The sequence below is a fragment of the Tachyglossus aculeatus genome, chromosome Y4 (assembly GCF_015852505.1).
Source record: "Tachyglossus aculeatus isolate mTacAcu1 chromosome Y4, mTacAcu1.pri, whole genome shotgun sequence".
Taxonomy (NCBI): domain Eukaryota; kingdom Metazoa; phylum Chordata; class Mammalia; order Monotremata; family Tachyglossidae; genus Tachyglossus; species Tachyglossus aculeatus.
In genome coordinates, this window is record NC_052096.1 from 8,623,973 (window position 1) to 8,641,816 (window position 17,844).

Consider the following 17,844-nt stretch of genomic DNA (forward strand, 5'->3'; position numbering starts at 1 on the left):
TCACACAGCCCACAAGTGGTAGAGCTGTAATTACAACCTGCATCCTCTGACTCCCAGGACCGTGCTCTTTCCACTACGCCACGCTGCTTCTCTAGCCACTACGCCATGATGGGGGGGGGGGGGAGGAGGCCCCCCGGTCCTGCTGTCCCCCCAAACGTTCCCCCGAGGCCTCAGCCCCCCACCCGTGGTCCCGCTGTCCTGGGTGTCGGGTGACCTGAGCTGCGGCCTCTGTATTTTTAACCCGCCGGACACCCGACGCCTCTAATGCCCGAAATCTGAGCAGCCGCAGGCCCGGACCCTCCCCCCCAACCCCCTCCCAGACCCCCCACGGACAGCACGGGGCGGAGGGTGCTGGCTGAACGCCGGGGGTCCGGCTGCCCCCACCTGCTCCATTGTTATGTTGTCTGCTCCCGACTGCTTACTACAGTGCTCTGCACACAGTAAGCGCTCAGTAAATACCACTGATGGACTGACTGCGGGATCAGGGCCGCCTGTCCAACTCTTCCTTCCATCTGTCCATCCCTTCCTTCCCTCTTTTATTCTGTACCCTCTTTCCCGCGTCCTGGACCTTTCTCCCCATCACTCCGACCTTCCGACCCCATCTTGTTGAATTTGTTGAACTGTATTTTCCAAGCGCTTAATCCAGTGCTCTGCACAAAATAAGCGCACAATAAATATGATTGAATGAATAAGTGAATCAATCTTTGCCCCGCCGCTGTCCCCAACACTTCCTTGGCTCGAACGGGGAGCCAGAGCCGACTGGATGGGGAAGGCGTGCCCTGCAGTGAGGAGATGCAGTAGGAGGGATGGGGGTTAGATCTGGGGAAGAACTGGCCGGGTTTGAGGAAGCAGAGACCCACACAGCGGGGTGGGGGTGGGGGTGGGGGCGCTTGGGCCCAACGTTTTAGTGTCTGCATTGATTGTGCCCCGCCGGGCTCGGTGAGCACCCCCAGAACCCAAAGACGGGGACCCTCGGCTCCTCCTCCTCCTCCGGACCGGCTCTCAGTAGTACGTCTCTTTCTCCAGCCAGCCTGTGGGAGTGAGGGGAGCCTCGGGGTGAGCCGGGGAAAGGAGTCAGGGTGGGGAGAAGGACCGTGGGGGGAGAGGACAGGTTTGGGGAGGGGGGCGGGGAGACGACCCTCACCGCCGGGGTGGTGCCGCAGGATGAGCTTGCGGAGCTCGTCGTAGACGAAGATGAGGAGGCTGTAGGGGAAGGCGCAGAACCACCACGTGACCCTGTTGAAGGCGGGAGAGAAAGTGAGGGTACGAGGGGTGGGGTGGGGGCGAGGAGGGAAAGAGAAGGAGACACAGAGGGAAAGAGATCCAGATTGCAGGAGAGACAAGCACAGAGATGGAGACAGGAAATAGAGAGAGGTCTATAACCAAAGCCCTCCTGAAAATCACATCTCCTCCAAGAAGCCTTCCCTCGCTAACCTTTCGATTCCCCCGCCTTCCCTTCTGCCTCACCTATGCACTGTGGTGTGCACCCCTAAGCACTTAAACACTCACCCCAGCCCCACAGGACTGATGTACGTATCCTTATCAATCAGTCGATCAATCGATGGTATTTATTGAGCGCTTACAGTGCGCAGGGCACTGGATTAAGCGCTTGGGAGAGGATAACACAACAGTTGGCTAGACATGCCCCCTACCCATAAGGAATTTGCATTCTAGAGGGGGAGATGTAATGCCATATAAATCTGTAGATGATTATACTCTGCGGGAATTTATTGTAACACCTGTCTTCCCGCTCTAAACTGCGAGTCCCCTGGTGGGCAGGGAACATGTCTGTCAACTCTGCCGTATTGTCCTCTCGTCTTATCTGTTCATCCTTTATACCGAGGACCTAATGAGAGAAGCTGGATTGGATGAAGATGAACGGTGAGCAAAGCTTGGAGGAAGGAATATAAACAACCGTCGTTATGCTGATGATACTACCCCGCTAACAGAAAGTGAAAAAGATTCGAAGGACTTATCATTAAAAGTTAAGGAACAGAGCAAAAAGATGGGCCCACATTTGTCAAGAAAACAAAGCTCAGGACAACTGGAAGTCTTAACACATTTGTAGTGGATGGAGACCCCTCTCAGGGTCGCACCTGGAGAGTTTCCAGTACTCTGTCTCGGCAATGGGAGGGAGAGTCAAGCAGAGGCATGCCCATTCCATTCCTAGCTTGGCCGATGGCTAGCCAGTGGAAGGCAATCTTCAACAAGTCAAAACTCACCCGTGCTGGGCAGCAGTGGCTTGGGAGAGAGTCGAGGGCGGAGACTCAAGCTTATTGAGTGGAAGGAGGTAAACCACTTCCATATTTTTACCAAGAAAACTCTTTGGATACGCTACCCTAACGATTGCAGATGGAGAGCTGGCCATTCTGGGAGAGATGTGTCCGTGGTGTCGCTAAGGGCTGGAAATGACTCGACGGCTTAAGACAAGTGGTTGGAGAGAAGATTGAAATAGTTGACAGTTTTTCTCTCTTGGGATCGATAATCAATAATAAAGGAACGAGTAATCAAGAAATACGCGGATGATTAATGTTATGAAGACTTGTTACGAAGAGCCTGGAAAAAGTCATGAGAGGTGGTAGAGCCTCGATTCTTTTGAAATGTGGAGTCAGAGAAGGCTTTTGCAAATACCATGGACTGCCCGAAAAACAAATGAATGAATTTTGGAACAAATTAAGCCAAAGTGGTCTTTGGAAGGCCAAATGATTCGACTTGGATGAGTATATTTTGGACACATAATCAGGAGGACGGATTCTCCGGAGAAGACACTAATACTAGGAAAAATCCAGGGAAAATGTGGAAGAGGCAGCCCGGCAGCTAGATAATAATAATAATAATGGTGGTATTTGTTAAGTGCTTATTATGTGCAAAGCACTGTTCTATGCACTGGGGAGGTTACAAGGTGATCAGGTTGTCTCATGGGGGGCTCACAGTTTTAATCTCCACTTTACAGATGAGGTAACTGAGGCACAAAGAAGTTAAGTGACTTGCCCAAAGTCACACAGCTGAAAGTCGGCGGAGTCGGGATTTGAACCCATGACCTCTGACTCCAAAGCCCGTGCTCTTTCTGCTGAGCCACGCTATGAAGAAAGGTTGCGGATTATGGTGGAAGACAGGACGTTCTGGAGAAAATACATCCATAGAGTCCTTTGAATCGGAAATGACTTGACGGCGCTTGATAGTAAGGGCTAAGTAGAGTTCCCCCGCACGTAATAAGCGCTCAATAACTACCACTGATGATGACTGATTGGCTGTCCCCCAGGGGGGGAAGGGACTTCACACACATATGCGCATGCATTCACTCATGCACGCACGTATGTACGCACGTATGTACGTACGTACGCACACAGAGGTTCGCTTCCTCAACCATCAGCGCACGTGCCACTTCACTCCGAGCCCCAACTACTATAGGCCCTGCCCCCTCCCCCTCCATGGCCCCGCCCTCACTTGAGCGGGTACATGCGCAGAGCCACGTCTGTGCCCGGGCAGTAGGAAAGGAAGGCCGCCAGCGTCGTCTCCTCCAGCAGCCCGAAGATCAGGATTTTGTTCCTGGCAGGGCAGAGACACAGGGGTAGACCCGGGGTGGAGGGGCTGGAGACCCAGGGCGGAGGGGCTGGAGGGAGCCGTTGTGGGGCGGCGGTCGGGCCCGGGGCGCGCTCACTTCATGCCCTGCTGGAAGACGGAGTTGCGCCGCGTTTTGCAGATGATGAGGTCGGCCCACTGTACCACCACGATGCTGGTGAAGAAGGCCGTGTGGCATGTGAACTCCACCACCTTTCGCTGCTCGTACGTCTGAAGGGGAAAGTGACGGGGCTCAGAGGGCGGCAGACGGTCACCTCTACTCGTCCTGTCCCCTCTCCCCTGTGACCGCCTGACCGCTCCCGCCGTGCTCCGTGAGGGCCGCGGCTCGCCCCGGTCCGGCCCCGCGGACCCGCTCTCACCCACTCCTACCCGTAGCTGTCCTCCTCACCCACTCCTGCCCATAGCTGTCCTCCAGATCGTTCCGGTACCGGTCATCCCAGTCCAGCCGGATGCCCAGGAGCCGCGACGGCAGGAAGCCGTTCTCCGCCAGGATCACGAAGTACGTGAAGAAGCCGCCCAGTGCCTGGATCATCCCTGCATTCAATCATTCATTCATTCAATCGTATATATTGAGCCCTTACTGTGTGTAGAGCACTACTAAGCGCTTGGAAAGTCCAATTCAGCAATAAAGAGAGACAATCTCTGCCCACACTGGGTTTACAATCTAGAGGGACGGGGGGTCTGGAGCAGGGCAGGGGGAAGCCTCGGGTGGGGGGGGGCTCCGGGAGCTGGTGGGCCAAGGGAGGGTCTGGTCCCCTCCCGTCTCCCGCAAGTTCCCTGCGGTGCCCCCTCCCAGCGGGCAGGGCAGGGCAGGGCAACCCGCCCCCGCTGCACGGTGGCCCCCGGCTGGGCGATGCCCACCGATCTGCCCGTAGGCCATGCTGATCAGCCGCTCATTCACCAGCTTGTCAGTCCGTGGGTTGCGCGGCTTCCGCTTCATGATGTCGCTCTCAGCTGTCTCGTAGGCCAGGGAGATGGCGGGGACCTGGGGGCGGGGGGCTCAGCTGGGGTTGCCCCGGGCCCCCCGGCCCACCCTGGTCCGTCCCCAACCTCCAGCCCCCCGCCCCGCCCCCTCACCATGTCAGTGCCCAGGTCGATGCAGAGGATGGTGACGGTGCCCAGCGGCAGGGGGATGTTGGCAATGATGAACAGCAGGAAGGGGGTGATCTCGGGGATGTTGCTGGTTAACGTGTAGGCGATGGATTTCTTCAAGTTGTCGAAGATCAGGCGGCCTGCCAAGGGAGGGACCCCAGATTGGGGGAGGGGGAGACGGACTCAGAGGGTACCAGGGCCCACCCACGGACTGCTGGACTCCCGCCTCTCTCCGGCCCAACCCCTTGGTCCCGGACATCTGGACACCGGCCCCCTGCCGCCCCCGCCCGCTCACCCTCCTCGACGCCGGTGACGATGGAGGCGAAGTTGTCGTCCAGCAGGATCATGTCGGCTGCCTGCTTGGACACGTCAGAGCCAGCAATGCCCATGGCGATGCCGATGTCCGCTTTCTTGAGTGCCGGAGAATCGTTCACCCCGTCGCCCGTCACTGCCACGATGGCGCCCTGCGGTGGGCAGGGGCAGAGGTTCGAGGGGAGTCGTGGGGAGGGTCCTGGATGGTCCTCTTCCTCCCCCAGACCCAGCTGATCCCATCTAGTCCGATCGCTCCCCTCCTGTTCCCTCATTAGTGCCTGACCCCCAGCGACACCGCCATCCCTGTCTCTCAACCTCCCACTCAAGTCACACCTGTCTCTGACTTTCCTGACATATTTCTGATGACTCCCTTCCTGGTCCTTTGACTCCCCCCATCCAAATCTTCCTCCTCTGCCTCTATCCTCAAATCCCCACCTGTCTCTGCCCCCCCCCCACCCCCACCCAACCTGTCTCTGACACCCCTCGACGATGATGAGTTTCTGCTGTGGGGATGTGCGGGCGAAGACGATCTCTGTGTGGTTCCGGAGAATCTCGTCCAGCTGTTCGGTGGACATGTCTTTGAGGTCCGAGCCGTGCACCACGCAAGCTTTCGCCTCCCTGCAGAGAGAGCGGAGCGGTGGGGCGGAGTGGGGGTGGGGGGAGGCTGGGCACATCCATAATTCCCCTGCCCCCCCCCACTTGTCTCTTCAGCTCCCCACAACACCCTAAAGACCCCCGTGACTGCTACTCTTCATGGTCTCGTGTCCAATTCCTCCCCAAAGCTAGAAAAAGGACTTTCTTTCTTCCTATTTTCCTTGACCATTCAGTCGCCTTTCGTCCCACTCTTGTCCTTTTCTTCACCGACGGTTTTCTCCTGGTTTTCCTCACCTCTCCAGCTTCCTCAGCTCTTTCTCAGCTTCTTACTCTGGCTCCTCTTCTGCCCCTCTTCCCTTGAAGAGGGGAGGGGGGGTTCCCTCAAGTCTCTGTTCTGAGTCCCCTTCTATTCTCCACCTACACCCACTCCATTGGAGAGCTCACCCACCTCCAAGATTTCAACCAGGACTTGGAAATCTATCTCACTGGGCTCGACGTGTTTCTCCAACCTACAATCTCGCATTTCCTCTTGTCTGCAAGACATCTTCATATGGATGCCCAGCCGGCACCCCATGTTTATTATTATATTATGGTATATTTTTACTTTATTAATAATAATAATAATAATAATAGTATTTGTGAAGTGCTCACTATGTCCCATGCACTGTGCTAAGAGCTGGGATCATCAGAACAGACACAGTTCAATCAAAAACTGATCTCATGCTCCCTCCTAATTCCTCTCCACTGAACTTTTCCACCCCAGTTAACCATTCCATCACCCGCTCTAGACCGAAAGCTCACTGTGGGCAGGGAACGCATCCGTTACTCCGCTATATGATACCCTCTCAAGAACTTGGTCCAGTTCTCTGTACGCAGTAAGTGCTCAATAAGTATGACTGACCGATCCTCCCTGCTGCCGAAGCCTGCAACCTCAGCATGATTATCATGTCAATCAATCAGTCATATTTATTGAGAGGTTTCTGTGCCCAGAACACTGTATTAATTGCTTGGGAGGGTACAATACAACAATATAAGAGAGTTAGTCGACACTTTCCTTGCCTACGACAAGCTTATAATCCAGAGGGGGAGAGTCCTCTGAGGGACTTTCCCCAGTGCTTAGTATGGCGCTCTGCACAGAGTAGGCACCAAATAAATAAATATTAGTGATTGATAGATCGATTGCTCCCTCCAAGGCCCCCCTCACCCCGACCGACATACATACACCACGCTGACCTCCTTACCTTCTGCAGACCTCCCTTTCTGAGGCCCAGGGAAGTGACTTACCCAAGGTCACACAGCAGACAGTTGGCGGAGCTGGGATTTGGCTCTTTCCACTAGGTCAAGCTTCTTCTCTGAGTCCAGCCCAGACTTTTCCCCAGAACGCTCTGCCCCTTGTTGGTTGGACGGGGTGGGGGAAGGAAGGCGACGGAGGGGGCAGGTGGACAGGCCTCACCTGGGGTTGACCTGGCTGAGGGGGATGTTGAGGCGGGCGGCGATGTCCTCCACTGTCTCGTTGCCCTCGGAGATGATGCCCACGCCCTTGGCGATGGCCGTGGCCGTGATGGGGTGGTCACCGGTCACCATGATCACCTGGCGGGAGAAGGAAGCCCTCGGGGTTCGGGGGGCTGAGGAGGGGAGGTCTTGGGGGGAGGGAGAGAAGGAAAGGGGGCCCCACCTTGATGCCCGCGCTGCGGCACTTGCCCACGGCGTCGGGCACGGCGGCCCGCGGCGGGTCGATCATGGACATGAGCCCCACGAAGCACAGCTTGTCCGTGGGGAAGTTCACCTCGTCCGTGTCGAACTTGAAGCCGCGCGGGAATTTCCCGGCGGGCAGGTTCAGGTGGCAGAACCCTGAGCGGGGGCGGGAGAGGAGCCGGAGAGGGAGCGGGAGCGGGAGGAGCAGGAGCAGGAGGAGCAGGAGCAGGAGCAGGAGGAGAGCGGGCACAGGTGTGAGGGCGACATCCCGGCTCCGCTCCGTCGCCCCCCGACGGGTCACCCCCACCCCAAGGGGACCTTAGAAACCGCCGGCCCCCTCTCTCGCCCCCGCCCCTCACTGAGCACGTGCTCCCTCAACCTCGCCCCCCACCGAGCACGCGCTCCTCATCCCCGCCCCTCACCGAGCACGCGCTCCCCAGCTCGCCCCTCACCGAGCACGTGCTCCCTCAGCCCCGCCCCTCACCAAACACGCGCTCCCTCAGCCCCGCCCCCCCCACCGATAATTAATAATAATAATTATTGTACTTATTAAGCGCTTACTACGTGCAGAGCACTGTTCTAAGTGCTGGGGGGATACAAGGTGATCAGGTTGTCCCACGGGGGGCTCACAGTCTTAATCCCCATTTTACAGATGAGGTAACTGAGGCACAGAGAAGTTAAGTGACTTGCCCAAAGTCACACAGCTGGCAATCAATCAATCAATCAATCAATCAATCGTATTTATTGAGCGCTTACTATGTGCAGAGCACTGTACTAAGCGCTTGGGAAGTACAAATTGGCAACACATAGAGACAGTCCCTACCCAACAGTGGGCTCACAGTCTAAAAGGGGGAGACAGAGAACAGAACCAAACATACCAACAAAATAAAATGAATAGGATAGAAATGTACAAGTAAAATCAATCAATCAATCAATCAATCGTATTTATTGAGCGCTTACTATGTGCAGAGCACTGTACTAAGCGCTTGGGAAGTACAAATTGGCAACACATAGAGACAGTCCCTACCCAACAGTGGGCTCACAGTCTAAAAGGGGGAGACAGAGAACAGAACCAAACATACCAACAAAATAAAATAAATAGGATAGAAATGTACAAGTAAAATAAATAGAGTAATAAATATGTACAACCATATATACATCTATACAGGTGCTGTGGGGAAGGGAAGGAGGTAAGATGGGGGGATGGAGAGGGGGACGAGGGGGAGAGGAAGGAAGGGGCTCAGTCTGGGAAGGCCTCCTGGAGGAGGCAATTGGTGGAGCCGGGATTTGAACCCATGACCTCTGACTCCAAAGCCCCTGCCCTTTCCATTGAGCCACGCTGCTTCTCAGATCATTCTCTCCCTCAGCCCCGCCCCTCACCGAGCACGCGCTCCCCCAGCCCCGCCCCTCACCGGGCACGCGCTCCTCAGCCCCGCCCCCTCCGAGCACGCGCTCCCCAGTCCCGCCCCTCACCGAGCACGCGCACCCCCATCCCCGCCCCTCACCGAGCACGCGCTCCCCATCCCCTCCCCTCACCGAGCACGCGCTCCTCAGCCCGCCCCTCACCGAGCACGTGCTCCCCAGCTCCGCCCCTCACCGAGCGCGCTCTCCTTCAGCCCCGCCCACCGGGCACGCGCTCCCTCAGCCCCTCCCCTCACCGAGCACGCGCTCCCTCAGCCCCTCCCCTCACCGAGCACGCGCTCCCCAGCCCCGCCCCTCACCGAGCACGCGCTCCGCCAGCCCCGCCCCTCACCGAGCACGCGCACCCCCAGCCCCGCCCCTCACCGAGCACGCGCTCCGCCAGCCCCGCCCCTCACCGAGCACGCGCACCCCCATCCCCGCCCCTCACCGAGCACGCGCTCCGCCATCCCCGCCCCTCACCGAGCACGCGCTCCCCCAGCCCCCCGAGCTCCATGTAGGCGTTCTGGAAGGCGTCCTGCATCTCCTTGTCGAGGGGCAGCTCCTTGCCCTGCAGCAGGATGGTGGAGCAGCGGTCCAGGATGCGCTCCGGGGCCCCCTTCATCACCAGCACGTAGCCCTGGGGACTGTCCTCCCGCTCGTGGATGGACAGCTGTGAAGAGGGGAGGGGAAGGGAGGGGAGGCAGGCCTCCGTCAGAGAAAGGGGTCTCCAGTAGGGGAGGACGGGGCCCGGCAGACCCGCTCTGTCCCCGGGATGAGCCGAGGGCGGAGGCAGACACAGTGGGAAAGGTAAACCCCGGGAGGCTTCGTGGAGGCGGCTGGCTAGTGTGGAGACTGTAAGCTCCCCCTTCAGCTATCAGCTCCCCGAGGACAGGGATCGCGTCTACCGACTCTGCTAGACGGGACTCTCCCAGGCGCTTCGTACAGTGCCCTGCACCCAGTAAGCGCTCAATAAATAATAATAATGATAGCATTTATTAAGCGCTTACTATGTGCAAAGCACCGTTCTAAGCGCCGGGGAGGTTACAAGGCAACCAGGTTGTCCCACAGGGGGCTCACAGTCTTAATCCACGTTTTACAGACGAGGGAACTGAGGCCTTCTATATCTATTCTATTTATTTTATTTTGTTAATATGTTTTGAGTGAAGTGACTTGCCCAAAGTCACACAGCCGACAAGTGGCGGAGTCGGGATTCGAGCCCACGACCTCTGACTCCAAAGCCCGTGCTCTTTCCACTGAGCTACGCTGCTTCTCGGTAAATACCCTGGATTGATGGGGACGATTTGGGGCGCGGGAGGAGGGGCAGAGGCGACCCCCCTCCCTTCCCCCTCGGATTCTCAGGCTTCCCCCGGGACCCCTCCCGGCCCCCCGGACCTGGTACTTGTTGGTGGAGTTGAAGGGGATCTCGGCCACCTTGGGGTTCTTGTCCCGCATCGCCTGCACCGACCCGCAGGACAGCTCGATGCACTTGAGCAGCGCCGACTCCGAGGCGTCGCCCGCCGTGTCCCGCTGCCGGGTGGAGGGAGCCGGTCGGAGACCCCGTCCAGGGGGGAGAAGGAATCCACCGGGGCCGGGGGAGGGGGACCCCGAGAGAAGGGGGGACGCTAAGGTCCTCCTCGGCAGGTGACTTCCCCTTTATTCATGCATTCCACCGTATTGATGAAGCGCTTACTGTGTGCAGGCCACTGTACTAGGCGCTTGGGAGACTACAATACAATTCAGCACCGGACTCACAACGGGCGCCCCCAGACTATTCGTTCATCCATTCATTCAAGCGTATTTGGTGAGCGCTTACTCTTTGCAGAGCACTGTGCTTTGCAGAGCACTGTACTCCCCCTTCTAGACTGTGAGCCCGTTGTTGGGTAGGGACCGTCTCTGTATGTTGCCAACTTGTACTTCCCAAGCGCAGGGACCGTCTCCGTATGTTGCCAACTTGTACTTCCCCAGCGCAGGGACCGTCTCCGTATGTTGCCAACTTGTACTTCCCAAGCGCAGGGACCGTCTCTGTATGTTGCCAACTTGTACTTCCCAAGCGCAGGGACCGTCTCCGTATGTTGCCAACTTGTACTTCCCAAGCGCTTAGTACAGTGCTCTGCACACAGTAAGCGCTCACTAAATGCGATTGAATGAATGAACGAATACAGCACGATACAGTACAATACAGCAATAAAGAGAGACAATCCCTGCCCACAACGGGCTTACAGTCTAGAGAGCGGGAGGCAAACATCCAAACAAGTCAATGGGCGTCAATATAAGACTACCGATACTGGTGTTGTTGATGATGATGATGATGATGGGGGGGTGTCATCTGAGGGGTGCAGGCCCGCCCCTTCCCCCACGATGCCCCCGCTCACTCCGACCCCTCCCCCGGACCCACCTTGTACATTGTACATATGTACTTGTACATATCTATTCTATTTTATTTTGTTAATATGTTTTGTTTTGTTCTCTGTCTCCCCCTTCTAGACTGTGAGCCCACTGTTGGATAGGGACCGTCTCTAGATGTTGCCAACTTGGACTTCCCAAGCGCCTAGTCCAGTGCTCTGCACACACTAAGCGCTCAATAAATACGATTGATTGATTGATTGATTGACCCACCTTGGCCACGGAGATGCCCTCCTGTCCGGCCTTGAAGACGGCGCGGTTACAGAGTCCGGCGATGCGGGCCAGGGTGGCCCAGGTCGGGGACCGTTTGTCAAACGTGGCGCCTGTGGGGGTCGGGGGTCGGGGGGCCGTGGTTGCGGGCTACCCTCGGTGACCCGGATCCACCCCCTCAGCTGATCGTTGTGGTCCTCGGTCCCCGGCCCCCAGCACCCCTCTGACCAGACTTGGTCTTCGTTTCCCTCCCCCCGGGGGACCCCCGCTGACCGGACTGGTCCTCGGTGGTGTCCGCTTTGTGGATCTGGTTGTCGAACCACATGTGGGCGACGGTCATGCGGTTCTGGGTGAGGGTGCCGGTCTTATCGGAGCAGATGGTGGACGTGGAGCCCAGCGTCTCCACCGCCTCCAGGTTCTTCACCAGGCAGTTCTTGCGCGCCATGCGCTTGGCCGTCAGAGTCAGGCACACCTGGGGGGACGGGGGGCGCGGGGCACCTGGTCACCCCCTCCTCACTCACCCGGGGAGGGGCCGGGGGCGGGGATAATAAGAATAATAATAATGATGATAGCATTTATCAAGCGCTTACTATGTGCAAAGCACTGTTCTAAGCGCTGGGGAGGTTACAAGGTGATCAGGTTGTCCCACTTGGGGCTCACAGTCTTAATCCCCATTTTACAGATGAGGTAACTGAGGCCCAGAGAAGTTAAGTGACTTGCCCAGAGTCACACTGCTGGCAATTGGCGGAGTCGGGATTTGAACCCATGACCGCTGACTCCAAAGCCCGGGCTCTTTCCACTGAGCCACGCTGCTTCAGTACGGGTTTCGGGGGGCCGGAGGGGGAAGGGAGGACTCACGGTGACGGTGGCCAGCAGCCCCTCGGGCACGTTGGCCACGATGATGCCGATGAGGAAGATGACGGCCTCCAGCCAGGTATAGCCCAGGATCAGAGACAAGATGAAAAAAGAGACTCCCAAGAAGACGGCCACGCCCGTGATGATGTGGATGAAGTGTTCGATCTCCACGGCGATGGGCGTGCGCCCCACCTCCAGCCCCGACGCCAGCGAGGCGATCCGGCCCATCACCGTCCGGTCGCCCGTGGCGATCACGATGCCCCGAGCCGTGCCTGCGGGGCGGGGGCGGAGGTCACCTGGCCATCCCCCTGCCTCCGGGCCCCTGGCTTCCCTCAACCAGGCGGGTTGGGGAGAAAGTCGAACGGGCAGGGCAGAGGGTTGGTCCTGGGGCAGAGACGGGGTCCCGGTGATGCTGGTGGTAGTTAGTAGTGGACAGCGCCACTGTCTCCTGACCATCTGGACGGTCCATCAGCCGATTTCCAGCCCACCTTTTACTCGCAGGGAAAGCTCCCCCCTCCTCCTCCAGCCTCCCCAGTCAGCTGGTTGTGGGCAGGGAATGGGTCCGTTTATTGTTCTACTATCCTCTCCCAAACGTTTAGTACAGTATTCTGCACATAGTAAGCGCTCAATAAATACGATTGACTAACAGTCCAGGACGGGCCGCTCCCTGATGCACCGGGAGGCCGGTGGCGCCTCCTCCCCCTCTTCTCTCGTCCTCTACCCCGGCCAAGCCCTGCCTAGCCCCTGGTGCTCTGCACAGGACAGTGGTGCTCTGCTTAGTACAGTGCTCTGCACACAGTAAGCGCTCAATAAATACGATTGAATGAATGAATGGTGGCGGGCAGGACGTAGCACGGAGGCCTCCCTCTGCCCCGGGCCCAGCCTGCCCCTTGATGGCGGCCGTGGGCCTGGCACGGAGGCCCGTCAGGGCGGGGGGGCCTCCTGCGGGTCCCCGGGGCTCGGGGGGTCGGGGGTCCCGGGGGGTCGGGGGGTCCCCGGGGGTCCCGACCGGCGCCCACCTTCCACGCAGTTGGTGGAGAAGAAGCAGATGTTGCGCGTTTCCAGCGGGTTCTCGTGGGTGAACTCGGGGGTGCGGGTCTGCGGCTCCGACTCGCCCGTCAGGGACGAGTTATCCACCTGGGCCCGGGGCCAGTGGCGGCCGGGGGGTACACGGCGGAGGGGACTCGTCAGCCTCTTCACCCACACCTCACACCCTCCCATTGCCACACAACGACACCTCACATCTTCCCTCCGGCACACACCGGCACCTTGCACCCTCCCACAGACACACACCAACACTTCACACCGTCCCTCAGACACAAACCAACACCTCACCCCCTCTCATAGGCACACACCAAAACTTCACACCTTCCCACAGACACACACTGACATCTCAAACCCTCCCTTGGGCACACACTGAAACCTCACATCCTCCCACAGACACACACCAATTCCTCGAACCCTCCCACAGATACACACCGACACTACACTTAGTCACATAACTAACACTCCACACAGACACACACTGTCACCGGGTACAGACCCATCCGCTCACATCCTCCCCCCGAGATTTGCACCCAAGTAAGCAAACCCATCTTCACCATCCCCACAAATTTGGCTGGATTTGTCCCGACATGAGGGACCCCCCACGCCAATTACAAACACCCACCATCCCTTATGGCCACCTTGACCCCCGCCCCCCTCCAGTTCTCAGTTGTAGCCTCTCTGGGGCATGAGAGAGAAAGTCCACCCACTCCACCTCCAACCTCTCCCTCCCACAATGTGGGTCCACCCAGATCTTCCTGGGCTCCTTCCTCCGCAAAAAACTTCTGAGACTCGGGGGCCGGGGGGGGGGGCGGGGGGGTGTCAAGCACGGTCACCTTGCAGCCATGGGAAGAGATAATGCATAGGTCTGCGGGGACCCGGTCTCCCCCCTTCACCTCCACCAGGTCTCCCACCACCACGTCCTCCGCGTTGATATGCATCTTTTCTCCCTCCCGCAACACCAGGGCTTGCTGTGGGCAGATTGAGGGTTGAGGGGAGGGGGTAGACACCATGACCATTACTGACAGTGACCCCCTCCCCTTCCTCCATCTCATCATCGTCATCATCATCATTATTATGTATAGTATTTGCTAAGCCCTTACTATGTGTCATGTGTCAAGCACTGTTATAAGCACTGGGGTAGATGCAAGATTATCAGGCTGGACACAGACTCTGTCCCACATGGGGCTCACAGTCTAAGTCTTGCCTTGTCTTATGCTGTTGAATCATCTCTGACTCTAAGTAGGGGTAAATAATAATAATGATGATGATGATAATAATAATAATATTCATTAAGGGCTTACTTTGTGTCAAGGACTGTTCAGGCCAGACACCATCTCTGTCTCACACGGAGCTCACAGTCTAAGGAGGAGGGAGAACAGGTTTTATGAGTACATATTGAATTCTCCTAACCGCTGCGTACAGTGCTCTACACATAGTAAGTACTCAATAAATAGCACTGACAGATTGAATCCCCATTTTACAGTTGAGGAAACTGAGGCCGAGGAAGCGAAGCGACTCGGTCAAGGTCACATGGCAGACAAGTGGTGGAGCCGGGATCCTCTGAGTCCCAGGCCCGGGCTGTTTCTGCTAGGCCACGCTGCTTCCTTCATTCCCACCCTTCTCTGGCCCCTACCTGCGGCACCATTTTCTTGAAGGAATCCATGATCCTGGAGCTCTTGGCCTCTTGATAGTAGGAGAAGCAGCTCGTGACGAAGACCACAGCCGCCAGGACCACCCCCAGGTACAGCTATGGGGGGGAGGGGGAGGTTGGGGGGGTGGGAAAGCAGGGGACAAATCAGTGGTTGTTGAGGGGGTGGGAAACTGACTAGGGGGGAGCCAGGATCTGCTGAGAGGCCGGAGTGAAGGAGTTGGGAGTGTTGTGGTGGGTGAGGAGGAGGGGTCCCCGTGGGTGGGGGTGGGAGAGGGTGGCCCCCCAAGCTCCACCTCCCCATCCTCACCCCCAGCCCAGGGCTCACGTTGTCTTTGGAAGCCTCCTCCTCCATGGCAGCCTGGATGCCATAGGCCAAAAAGCAGAGCAGCGCCCCGATCCAAAGCAGGATGGAGAAGCCACCGAAGAGCTGGCGGCAGAACTTCACCCACTCCGGGGTGGTGGGTGGCGGGGTCAACGCGTTCGGGCCGTCCCGGGCCAGGATCTCCTGGGCCCGCTGGTTGCTGAGCCCCTGGGCAGCAGGTTGAGGGGGTCATTGGGAGGTGTTGGGGAGGACCGGGGGGTGTGCTAAGGAGGGAGGCAGGAAAGGAGCTTGGCCCCACCCCCCACCAACCACTGCAGAGACAGAGGGATGGATGGATGGCGGAAGGAGGCAGACGGGGGCAGGGAGAGGAAGGTACCCCCAGAGGGAGACCTTCCCTTAGAGGCAAAAAAGGGGAGAAGATTCCAGGTGGGGCTCCCCTGTAACAATCATAATAATGATAATAATAACTGTGGTGGTTTAAAAACTGCCAATTATGGGCCAAGCGCTGGGGTAGGTATAATGCTAATGACAATAATATTCAGAATAACTGTGGTGATTTTAAAGTGCCAACTATACGCCAAGCGCTGTGGTAGATACGATAATTATAACTGATAATGATGATATTGTGGTATCTGTCAAGCGCTTACTATGTGCCAAGCACTGTACTAAGTACTGGGGTGGATATGAAGTAATTGAGGTCATCAGTATTATTATTGTTACTACTAGTAATATTATTAATCATAATACTATTTTAAAGTACCAATTATATGCCAAGCACTGGGGCAGATAATAATAATACTAGCAAAATTTGTTAAGGGCTTAATATGTGCCAAACACTGTACTAAGCACTGGAGTTGATACAAGATATTCAGGTCCCACAAAGAGCTCATAATCTAAGTAGGAGGGAAAACAGGTTTTGAATCCCCATTTTGCAGTTCAAGGTCTCCTTTTCTCTTCTCCCACTCTCTCCTGGGCCACTCTTACTTGCTCCTTCATTCATCCTCCCTCTCATCCCTACAGCACATATGTATAAATCTGTATATATCTGTAATTTTTAAATTTATTTACCTATTTATTTATTTATATTAATATCAATCTCCCCCTCCAGACTGTGAGCTCGTTGTGGGCAGGAATGTGTCTGTTGTTATATCGTGCTCTCCCAAATGCTTAGTACGGTGCTTGGCACACAGTAAGCGCTCAGTAAATATGATTGAATGAATGAAGATCAGGGAACTGAGGCACAGAGAAGTTAAGCGACTTAAGTTAAGGTGACACAGCAGGTATGTGGCAGAACCAGTATTAAAACCCAGGTCCTTGGACCCCCAGGCCCATGTTCTTTCCACTTGGCCACACTGCTCCTCAGTGTCCAATACAATCAGGTTGGACACGGTCCCTCGTCCCACATGGGGCTCACAGTCTAGTGGGGAGGGAGAATGGCGATTTTATCCCCGTTTATGCCTCTAGACTGTAAGCTCTTCATGGACAGGGAATGTGCCTGTTTATTGTTATATTGTACTCTCCCCAGTGCTTAGCACACAGTAACCACTCCATAAATATGATTGAATTAATTTTGCAGATCATGAAACCAAGGCCCAGAGGAGTTAAGTGACTTGCCCCAAATCACCCAGCAGGCAAGCAGCCCAGCTGAGATTATTCGTTCATTCATTCATTTATTCATTCAATCGTATTTATTGAGCACTTACTGTGAGCAGAGCACTGTACTAAGTGATTGGGAAGTACAATATAGCAATAAAGAGACAATCCCTGCACACGACAGACTTATAGTCTGGAGGTCGCGGGGGAGACATAAAAACAAGTAAACAGACATCAATATAAATAAGTAGAATTGTAGATATATACATATATACATAAGTGCTGTGGGGCAGGAGGGAGAACAAAGGGAGCGAGGTGAGGTGACACGGAAGGGAGGGGAAGCTGAGGAAAAGTGGGTTTAGTCTGGGAAGGCCTCTTGGAATTTGTGCGCCTTCAATCCCTACCCAACAATGGGCTTGCTGTCTAGAAGAGGGGAGACAGACATCAAAACAAGTAGGGCTTTGAAGGGGGGAAGAGTGATTGGCGGATTTGAGGACGGAGGGCGTTCCAGGCCAGAGATAGGATGTGGGCCGAGGGTCGGCGGTGTGACAGGAGAGATCGAGGCACATTGAGAAGGTTAGCTCCAGGGGAGCTGAGATTAAAACCTGAATTTCTTGACTCCCAATTTCTACTAGGCGGCTAACCCCTTTCCCTCCCAGAAAGAGACCCCCCACTCCTCAACTCACCTTGGTCAGATCCACCTGGTACTTCATACCCAAGTCTTCCAGGGACAGCTTGTGATCTTCCTGGAGGAGAGGAGGGATGAGGTGGTGGAAGGGTTGTGAGGAGGATGGAGCTGAGAGGAGGGGCCCAGGGCGGGAAGATGGGGGGCCTCTCCCAGAAAGGGTGAGGAGCTGTAGCAAGCTTGCCCAGCCCCTTGAGAGAGGGTCTGGGATCCCAGGCTAGGGGAACAGGGGGCTGGGGAGATGGTGGAGGAGGCCTTGAGATTCCCAGAGGCTCTCACCATGGCCACCTCTTTCTTCAGCTCATCCAGCTCCCAGTCCTTCTGCTTCTTCTTGCCGCCATTGTCCAGGTTGGGGCTGGCAGGCTGGGGCTCTGTCCTCTGACGTTTCCACCCCAACACCAT

At 56.4% G+C, this 17,844-nt stretch overlaps 1 protein-coding gene across 1 annotated transcript; it reads right to left on the reverse strand.

The window, feature by feature from the left end:
* Positions 1 to 878: 878 nt before the first annotated feature.
* Positions 879 to 17,844, reverse strand: LOC119947390 (sodium/potassium-transporting ATPase subunit alpha-2-like). The gene is made up of 22 exons (XM_038769067.1): positions 17,722 to 17,844; positions 17,444 to 17,503; positions 15,168 to 15,371; positions 14,825 to 14,938; positions 14,025 to 14,159; positions 13,164 to 13,281; positions 12,148 to 12,416; positions 11,563 to 11,761; positions 11,293 to 11,402; positions 10,069 to 10,203; positions 9,157 to 9,346; positions 7,256 to 7,431; positions 7,034 to 7,170; positions 5,454 to 5,604; positions 4,970 to 5,138; positions 4,660 to 4,814; positions 4,444 to 4,567; positions 3,971 to 4,116; positions 3,662 to 3,792; positions 3,448 to 3,549; positions 1,145 to 1,236; positions 879 to 1,031 (listed from the first exon to the last, which is right to left on the reverse strand). The coding sequence occupies exons 1-22, from the start codon at positions 17,842 to 17,844 to the stop codon at positions 1,003 to 1,005; spliced, it is 3,069 nt and encodes a 1,022-aa protein (XP_038624995.1). The 3' UTR covers positions 879 to 1,002.